Source organism: Poromitra crassiceps (assembly GCF_964638095.1).
Source record: "Poromitra crassiceps genome assembly, chromosome: 18".
Taxonomy (NCBI): domain Eukaryota; kingdom Metazoa; phylum Chordata; class Actinopteri; order Beryciformes; family Melamphaidae; genus Poromitra; species Poromitra crassiceps.
In genome coordinates, this window is record NC_139636.1 from 1,993,323 (window position 1) to 2,003,682 (window position 10,360).

Genomic DNA, 10,360 nt, shown 5'->3' on the forward strand with positions numbered 1-10,360 from the left:
ATAATGTACACAATGTTCACTAGTTCTTAAAGAGCATGTTGCAGGTTAAAAAATATATGAATTTACATTTTGGGCTGAAGTTCCCAATGAAAAAACGGAAAATTGAAACCTACTGCTACATACCCATCCCACATATTAATGCAATGTGGTCTCCAAACTGCACCATGCTCTTTAAAAAAAACACCTATTGTGTCTGAAAACACTATCAAATGAAGATAATCATCATAATGGTCACATCATATACATAATATTAACAGAGCAGCAGATTCAAAGAAAACGTATCAAAACTTGGCTAAAACTTGCTACACTCAAGGTATAATAAAACAATATTTCATGGTACCAATGACAAGCCAACACCACCAGAACCAGGTGAAATAAATTACACTTGCAACCATTTAACAAAAGTTGAAACCTTTATTGAAGATTTCTTTTCTTTTTACAAAATACGCAAAGAACAGTTTGAGTGCAACTTGGAATGCTCGTTGGTAAAATGGACCCAGATCGTGTTGTCACGATTGCTCAATGTGATGCTGTTCTGGCGCGTTAAGACGGGAAGCCGCTGCCACTGGACGGCCCTAAGCCCCTTCTCTCCAGGACCACAGGGCAGGTAGTGATCACAAGGTGGCCTGCACGATTCCCCAACACCCCTCCTCCTCCCCCCACAGTCCTGTTCCTTCCCCAGCAGGGCTCTACTCCTTAGCAACAGCAAATGGTTTCTCCACCTCAATTTTGCCACAGTCATGGATGCTGACATCTTTAAGAGGTTTATCCCGACCGTCTGTCTTTGTGGCCTCGATCTTCTTCACCACATCCTGAGGATGACGAGCAAAAGGAAGATATCAGAATTACTTGATAACATCAAAGTATCAATCAAAGTTAGGAAATAACTAAATGTATCTGAAATAACAGGGTCCATACATACAGGATTAATGCTAGATTGTCCTTTTCAGGTAACAATCAAGTCAACATCAAATGATCATTTGGTACATGAGCTTGTGCATTATGGCTACAGCAGCATAGAGCTGCCACAGTGGGTGGGGGGATCTACAGCAGCATAGAGCTGCCACAGTGGGTGGGGGGATCTACAGCAGCATAGAGCTGCCACAGTGGGTGGGGGGATCTACAGCAGCATAGAGCTGCCACAGTGGGTGGGTGGGGGGATCTACAGCAGCATAGAGCTGCCACAGTGGGTGGGTGGGGGGATCTACAGCAGCATAGAGCTGCCACAGAGGGTGGGTGGGGGGATCTACGGCAGCATAGAGCTTCCACAGTGGGTGGGTGGATCTACAGTAGCATAGAGCTGCCACAGTGGGTGGGTGGGTGGATCTACGGAAGCATAGAGCTGCCACAGTGGGTGGGTGTATCTACAGCAGCATAGAGCTGCCACAGTAGGTGGGTGGGTGGATCTACGGAAGCATAGAGCTGCCACAGTGGGTGGGTGTATCTACAGCAGCATAGAGCTGCCACAGTAGGTGGGTGGGTGGATCTACGGCAGCATAGAGCTGCCACAGTGGGTGGGTGTATCTACAGCAGCATAGAGCTGCCACAGTAGGTGGGTGGGTGGATCTACGGCAGCATAGAGCTGCCACAGTGGGTGGGTGGGGGGATCTACAGCAGCATAGAGCTGCCACAGTGGGTGGGTGGATCTACAGCAGCATAGAGCTGCCACAGTGGGTGGGTGGGGGGATCTACAGCAGCATAGAGCTGCCACAGTGGGTGGGGGGATCTACAGCAGCATAGAGCTGCCACAGTAGGTGGGTGGGGGGATCTACAGCAGCATAGAGCTGCCACAGTGGGTGGGGGGATCTACGGCAGCATAGAGCTGCCACAGTGGGTGGGTGGGGGGATCTACGGCAGCATAGAACTGCCACAGTAGGTGGGTGGGGGGATCTACAGCAGCATAGAGCTGCCACAGTAGGTGGGTGGGGGGATCTACAGCAGCATAGAGCTGCCACAGTGGGTGGGTGGGTCTACGGCAGCATAGAGCTGCCACAGTGGGTGGGGGGATCTACAGCAGCATAGAGCTGCCACAGTGGGTGGGTGGATCTACGGCAGCATAGAACTGCCACAGTAGGTGGGTGGGGGGATCTACAGCAGCATAGAGCTGCCACAGTGGGTGGGGGGATCTACAGCAGCATAGAGCTGCCACAGTGGGTGGGTGGGGGGGATCTACGGCAGCATAGAGCTGCCACAGTGGGTGGGTGGGGGGGATCTGCTGCGTTTCCCCTCATAATGAGAAACCTCTCGTTATAACAAGATATTTTCACCTTCTACATATTATCTCATTCTAACCGGAAACTTTTCTCATTAGTTGAGTTCTCGTTAGAATGAGACAAGTCGGTACAGTATGTCATTAATAATGAGATAAGTTGGTATGCCCTAATAATGATACGTTGTGTCATGAGGAAAATATCTCATTATAAGGAGAAAATTATTTCGTAGAAAAATGATACTAAGCAGATTTTTTTCACCCACTGTGGCAGCTCTACGCAAGAATTCACAAATATCAAATAAATAAATACTTCCAAATAAAATGTGTACTTTCAATGACCAGTTTTTTATTTATCTCTCATTTATTTGGAAGGTGGTCCTCAGACGTTTTTAGAATCTGATCTTTTCAGACTTAAACAAACGTCTTACGTGACATAGACTGTGTTGCACAGTTGATTTCACTACTGTTGACAAAATGTGCTCTTGTATAGTTAGTTGCTTTGGATAAAAGCGTCTGCTAAATGACGTAATATAATGTGGGTCTTGCATTACAAAAGGTTTACAACCATTTATTTTCCTGGATTTGCTTCAGACAGTCCATTCCATGAGTTACTTTTCAAGTGGCTACAGAGCAGTTTGTGCAGCGCAGAAAACTAATGACGGATGTCATCTGGAATTCACCCTGCTATTCTTGCTATTGGCCTTTTTCACACTTTGGATGTGGTTGTTTGACAACACCACCCAAGACGTTGCAAGGTGCAAAGGTGTGAAAGCAACCCCAGCCAGTATGTGACCACTGTCAGGCCTAGTTTGCACAACAACGCTCCCTGCATAAAATGGCAAACTTGTTGTGTTTTGGGCCTTCTGTTCACATGACAACAGTGTTATTGACGCCTGAAAACACAAAAAAGTGAGACCAGAGCCCTGTACTACGAAGCTAGTTTAATGCCTTATCCGAGTAAGTTTGAGTTTAAACCTGGTTTAGCCGTACTACAAAGCAAGTTAACTTTCAATCACCATGGCAACTGACGCTGCAAAGCTAACCTGGTCGCGACCAGGTTAGCTTCAGAGGATAAGATCAAAATCCATGACAGACCCATATAATCGGCTCTCTGGAGTCACTCACCGTTCATATAAGATCGCCATATGAAAAATAGATTGCAGTCAACTGAGAATATAACAAGAAAAACATTTGTGGCTCTGTAGGCTACATAATTAAATTAAGCCTACTTACCACTTTATGTCTTAACAGCTCAACGATGCGTGGAGAAATATGATCACTATTAATCACCGCGGCGCATATCATGAATGGACCCTCAAATGGAGTGAGGGTGATATTCTCCTACATGCCAGAAAAGCCTATACATATAATATAGATATGGGATAAATATGGATAGCCCCAGCAGTTTTCTCTTTTATAGTAGGCTATTAGGCTTTATACTAGGCTATTTTATATATGAATTATTCGATCAGTGCAACCACACACATGAGTGATAGAGATCATTATTCATTGAGCATGCGTTTCTAAATCTATGGTCTAAATAGGCTTACAGATTGTGGAAATGTATAGACTGAGATTACACATTTACATGTGTTGCTGCTGCCTGTATCAATGCAGCTGTATCAATCGCTGATCAAAGTAAATCAAATGACTGATGTGAATACAAGCTGCTGCCTTAGACAGCCCTTCAGCAGACTATCCAACGCGGATTTTCATTCTGACATTAAATCGCGGATACATTAAATATCCGCTAAAACTCTGATCATGCACTGCGCTTCATTGAACGAGGAAATGGGTGTGGGCGTGGATAAACTCAGCTGTTCATAATGTGATTGGCTGGCGCACCTCTTTCGCGTGGACGCGCGCCTGTGCACGAGCGAAAAACGTGCGCGTGCACAGGCAGATCCCAGGTCCACTTACCTAGTAAAAAACCAGCGTCGTAGTATCAGTTAACTAGATAGCTTTGATCCTGTTCAGTCAAACCAGATCAAAGGGACTTATCGCGGATCTGTTAAACTAGTTTCGTAGTACAGGGCTCAGGTTCCAGGGTGGAATTCTGTGTTTCTGTGAGTTTTAACCATGGTTTTAACGTAGCGAATAGCCGAAATGGACGCGTCCGTTTTGGCTATTCACTAATAACGTCGTTAACGGATAAACACACTGCATAGAAAACGTCAACTCGTCTTACAACAACAGTGGAAAATGACTGGAAAGTCGCGGCGTAAGTTGCTATTCAGACTGTAAACAGTGGAGCACAGACGCAGAAAAGGAAGTGATGTTGTTCTGTTGTTTTTTTTCAAATAAAAATGGACTCTGGGTTCCCAGATTGGCATTCAACAAACATCTGATAACGAGTTGCACATAATGGGCGATAAATGCCCGCTACTAATGTTTGCTCATATTAATTAAGACCCTCAAACTCACAGCCAGAATGACACATTGATTTCCTCTACCAGGGGCTGCGAAAAACAGATATTTTTGATAGCGCTGGTTTTTATTCTTTAATGCAACCATTTTTATTCTTTAATGCAACCAATCTACTGCAGTGTATCACTGACTTCTGTGTCACGGATTCATTTTAGTTTAGTCCTATGAGGCTACATCAATCCCGCTAGGACTAGACAGAAGCTAGGCACTTTTACCTTCAAAATAAAGCTCTAATTTATTAGTGGACTCACTACGGCTTACAATTGACTTTAAGAAAGGCAGCAGATATTCCTCCAATTTGTCTGTGTTCTGTATAGACGGTTTTCACCAGAGCGCAACCCCACAGCACTTCCTTTTTCTCAGCATTCGGCAAACTGCAGAAATATTCACTCGACATCGTTACTTTTGTTTTCGCTGCTCAGCTGTATAGACGGTTTTCACAGAATGGTCAGTCCTGCACTTGAATGTTTTTTTTCCCTTTCATGTCCATAGCAAACACTGCAACAGGAAGTGAGCGGGGGTTCAATTTAGAATGTTTTTGTTGTCAAGTTAAAAAAAAATTATCGTGGAAGGTTCCGTTTTATTCTGGCCGACTTTACGCTGCTTGGAGTTGGTGCCGACATGTGCGGTTCCAGTCTGCACGTGAATCGTTCTCACAAACGCTGTGTATAAACGCAGAACCAAAGGCCAGAACGCAACGACAGTTTGCCATTTTTATGGAGACCGTTGTCGTCTAAATGTGGCCTCAGGCCCCAGACTCACCATGCCCTCCAGAATCTTCCCAAAGACGACATGTTTGCCGTCCAGCCATGGAGTCTGAACAGTGGTGATGAAGAACTGGGAGCCGTTGGTGTCTTTGCCAGCGTTCGCCATGCTCAGCCAGCCAGGCCCGTAGTGCTTCAGCTTGAAGTTCTCATCAGGAAAACGGTCTCCAAAGATGCTCTTGCCTTCATGGGGGGAAGGAGGGGGGGCATCTTGTGAATATTTGAAAGAGCATTGTTTTAAAATGACTAAGTAGGTATTAACACTTATTACTCTAACAAAATGGCTTGACACCACAAAATTAAAACAAATTAAGGTACTTAATATAATAAGATTTCTGTTGTTTACAAAATTAACACCTACACAGACTCAACCCTTTGACTGAACGTTGCTGTACTGTGTATATGTGGTTTTATGTGCGTCTCGTCATGGATTTGTTTAATTGTTTACGGTTTGTTGCAGTTGCACTATGTTTCTTGGGTGAGGTGGTCTGAATATATACAGTATACACATGTATCACTTTACTGTGATGCACTTTAGTGTTTGTGTTGTTATGGATCGATGATATCAGAATTTGTATAAACTAGAAATCTCGCACGCTCAATTTCTAGGGTGGAGACTGGAGAAACTACCATCTCCCCTTAACTCATCCTTGTCCTCTTCTCCCTTCTTCTGTGGTGTTTTATGGCAGTTGGCATCCTTTATGTTGCATTACCGCCTCCTTCTAGATTCATCCATCCACTGTTTCCCTAGATTTATTACATCACTGATGACATCACAATTGTTCAAGTGACATCACTGATGACATCACTTCCATCACAAACCGTGACTGACACTGCCCGGACAGACAGAGCCCAGTTAGCCAATTTTGACTAAATAAGAAACTAGAAAGATTCCTAGGCCTGCGCATTACTGCAGCCTTACCCGCCCTGCTGGCTGTGCAGACTCACATAATGCAGCTCGGCTGCTGCGTGGCCTCGCCTGCTCTATTGGCATGTGCAGCGCACAATTGTTCAACTTTGAATCACTGATGACATCACTCACTGATGACATGAGTGACAATCACTGATCACATCATGGAGTGCTCGAGTGATCAAAACCTGATCTACATTTACTTTGCCCTTTGAAATAAAAACGACCCTGAACTCATGAAATAACAGAATTCATAAAAGGTAGTCATGTTTGTGTTTGTTTTGATGGACAAATACATACAATTTGCTATTTGAAGAGAATTCTGCAGGTGTCTGTGGTCATCTTACCGCCAGTGCCATCTCCTCTGGTGAAATCTCCAGCCTGGATCATGAAGTCCTTGATGACTCTGTGGAACTTGCTTCCCTTGTAGCCAAATCCTTTCTGTTCAATTAGAACCAACAAACAAAACACCACATGAAGTCCATTTGAAAATGCTTTGGCAATGTTTGCTGGCATTTAAATTAACATGCAAATACAAGTCAAAGCATGTCTCTAGAGCCGTTTTCCCACATGCGCTTTGTACCGCTAAATGACCGGAACGTGGTCTATTGCCTGCATGTGGGAAAGTCGTTGTGCCGGTATAAGCGCGACCCCGTCGTCGCCGACATTTCACCAGTTTCGAGCCAGTCAGAAGAGCGGTATGCTCTTAAGGGAGACCAAGTGGGAAACGGGTCCAGTGATTTTCCGCGACAGCGGTCCTTCTCTCATGGGCGAGGTGTAGCCTACACACGTTGCTTAATGTTCCAGCGGGCATAATCTAATCAATCGCGCACATTAAAGCAAACTGGCGAAATGATCTTGTGATAATAAGAGCGGTAGCCTATGTCAGCTTCATGTGTGGGCGTGCTGATTTCCGAAGGCAAGGCAAGCCCGGACACATCAAACGAAGCCAGTCTGTAAAAAGTGCTTCAACGCGACGCAGGTGAACGGATAAACATCGAACCAGCAACTATTTCTCTCAGACACGGATCCCAACTTCTTCAAAGTGCATCATCTAATCATTCGCGCACATCAAAGCAAACTACTTCCACATTTCGCTTCGTGCATTTGCTTTCTCTACATACATACAAGCTCCCCCTCCCCCTCCCCCCGCCCCCCAACATACAGGCAAATTCGCTGATAGATTCCCACATGCGCGAGCCGAAGTGTGAAGGGAAATGTCCGATATTGACTTACAGGTAATTTTCCGGTACGCATGTGGGAAAACGGCTTAGGACATGCAGTAGTGTTGTTCTCTCTGAGGTAGGGCTGCACGATATCCAAACAAATAAAAAAATCATGCAATATGATTTTAGTGTAATTTTTTTTATTTAATTTTCACTGACAAAAACAAAAGTGTCGTGAGCAACTTTATGCACTACTATTTCTTTTAAAGTGTCCCCCCAAATTTTGTAAATGCCCCCATTTTTCAGTGGGGGCAAAAGTTGCCCATGTTAAGGGCTTGTCGGATTCGATCCCCCCAACCTCCCGCTTCCAAAGCACACGCGCTAACTAACCACTATGCCAAAAGAGCTGCTCCCTTGGCAGAGATGGTTAACGGACCTTTATACTGGGGAGTGAGTTTAAGCAACCTACTCACTACCACTCGGTTAGATGTAGATAATCAAATCCGTAATGATCTGTCGATTTATGCTGCCTTGACAAAAAATGCCCATGCTACCCTATCTGTAAAGGGGAGATTTGTAGGTATTCATAGAATTCATTTTCATTCGGATCTCTTGAGGTGAGAGGTCAAGGGACCCCTTTGAAAATGGCCATACCAGTTTTTCCATCGTTCTTATTCCAGCGTTCTTATTTAGCCCCCCCCCTCCCTCCCGACACGCTAGCATGACATGGTTGAACTAATGGATGTGTTAAGGGCTTCTAGTTTCATATGATGTCAGATGCCAGACACTTCACTCTGCCTTTAAACCTGAGCCCGCTACAGCCATTTGATTGCAATTGGGAAATAACGGGAGAAATTACCAAATCGGGAGCACAGCAGGAGAAAGGGTTAAAAATAGGGAGAATCAAAATCGGGAGTGTTGGCAGGTAGGAAACGGTATCCTAGAGGAATTTTGAGATTATGGAGTGTCTCAAACTCCGATTCCGGGAAGGCTAAATCCAAGCACTGGACCCCTTTATAAATTCGTGGCAACCCTGATAGTATACTTTCATAATGAGTCATTTCATTAGTGAGAAGGGTTAGAATAAAGTGTACCAGGTAAGAATGACTAACATTTACAAGTTCGTTATTCTATTGTTGTCCTGGGAAAGGATTTATTGTTCAAGTTGCCAAAAAAAAAATCACATTGGCTAACAAATACAAATGCACCCCTCCACCCCGCCCCAAAATATTCACATTAAAATATTCATCTGGTCTAAGATGAAAAGACTGCTGAGCGGTAAGGTTGTGCATTTCCTTTTACCATTATTATGGAATGTTTAAGAGGCTGTGAAAATGGACTCTTCTTGGGTCCCAGGCCACCAGCCAGATTATCTGACTGTTGTCATTAGGCCAAAACACATGCACAACAAAGATTGCAGCTTGGTGACACATTATACACAAGCGCTCTATGAGAAAGAGGCAAAAGGTGTTAGGTTCTCACCTCCCCGGTTGCCAGTGCAAGGAAGTTCTCAGCCGTTTTGGGAACGGTTTTCCCAAACATCCCAATGACAATTCTTCCAACCTCTTCATCTCCAATTCTGATGTCGAAGTACACCTGTGGATTGAAGTGTTAAGAGTTACTCCACGCAGAAAGAAATATCTCAGATGAAAAATGCATTACATGCAAGTACATGTTTCAGACCAAATTTGTTTTCTTGCTGGTCTCACAACACTGCTCCTGATGATCCTCCAGGCCACTTACCAAGACAAGACAGGCTTGATATTATAGGCGTGTGCATTTAGGATGAGAAAAGGTATTCAATTGCGAGGAGTAATTTGTGTACTACTAGTGTTGTTAAGTCAGTTGGCAGAGCAAGCGACCCCTCCTAGCTGTGTGCACTGCTCACGATGCTAATAATATCCTTACTGTTTGTTAGCATCAGAGAGCAACACAGAATTGACCAGTACATCCAACTTGGTCTCATTGTAGTTGTAGACGTGGCCAAAACAGCAGACATTCCACAGGCCCGCATTTCAGGAGGAGTATTTCAATTGCTTTTGCGCTGAGCCAGTCAGAATTTGTATCCAAGTGGGTTAACGCTAGTCGGCTCATGTATTTGCTATCTTTTTGGGTCTGCATTTGATGACGAAGCGGGGTAAAATTGATACGTTTTGAAATGCTGAAAGTTATGGCCGGTGTAATGTTACCGGCTAACGTTAAGAGTACATTACAGATAGCCTGCCCAATATCAAATGCAAGCTCATGTCATTCTGTTTTTTTGTGTCCCTGTCTGGCAACAAGCTTTAGCAGTCGATACATAAATGCACACGTTTGGAAATGATTGCACAAACACTGCAACAGCTAGCGCTAGCCTTCTAGCTAGCTATCGTTAGCGGTTAGCGTTAGCCGACAAGCCAGCTGGCGTCTGACGTGGCTTCGAAAAGCTAAAGCTAGCGGTTAGCATTAGCCGTACATGGGGTAGCTATCGTTAGCTGATCAGAATTACCTTTGATTCGATTGCATGATCCTCTGGCTGGCTAGTTAGCAAGCTGCACCTACCTTCGCCGTTACTTTAGGGCCTTTCTTCTTTTCGTCAGCATCTGAACCATTTGGGAAGAGAAGGAAAATCACTGATCCCACAATGACTGTAACAGCTACCAGGAACTTCATCCTTCTCTCGCAGATCCGAACCATTAACAAGAAAAAAGAGCAGTCAACCGACGGCCTATTTATCTTGCTACCTTTATACGTGCCGGGGCAGGAGTCGGGTATCCGGGGTGGAGACTGCAGTGGTGGCCCTCTGGCTGCAGCCTGCTCTGCCGACACGAAGCAGCGGGGTGGGGTTTCACACAGCGGACACACGCACCACACTGTGATTGGCTCATTGTCTGGACTGTAT

General features: G+C 44.8%; 1 protein-coding gene across 1 annotated transcript; it reads right to left on the reverse strand.

Annotated features, from left to right (window-relative positions):
- Positions 1-394: 394 nt before the first annotated feature.
- ppib (peptidylprolyl isomerase B (cyclophilin B)) lies at positions 395-10,271 on the reverse strand. The gene is made up of 5 exons (XM_083655111.1): positions 10,021-10,271; positions 8,962-9,075; positions 6,661-6,754; positions 5,402-5,586; positions 395-812 (listed from the first exon to the last, which is right to left on the reverse strand). Exons 1-5 carry the CDS (start codon positions 10,153-10,155, stop codon positions 690-692), a joined length of 651 nt encoding a protein of 216 aa, XP_083511237.1. The 5' UTR covers positions 10,156-10,271; the 3' UTR covers positions 395-689.
- Between the last annotated feature and the right edge of the window lie 89 nt (positions 10,272-10,360).

What these genes read in the sequence shown, in the direction of transcription:
- ppib (XM_083655111.1), bottom strand. Translation starts at nt 10,155, where the DNA reads ATGGTTCGGATCTGCGAGAGAAGGATGAAGTTCCTGGTAGCTGTTACA. An exon ending in TTGCACTGGCAACCGGGGAG is followed by an intron (nt 6,755 to 8,961) that starts GTGAGAACCTAA and finishes CTAATTGAACAG; the next exon opens with AAAGGATTTGGCTACAAGGG. An exon ending in CAGAGGAGATGGCACTGGCG is followed by an intron (nt 5,587 to 6,660) that starts GTAAGATGACCA and finishes CCCCCCATGAAG; the next exon opens with GCAAGAGCATCTTTGGAGAC.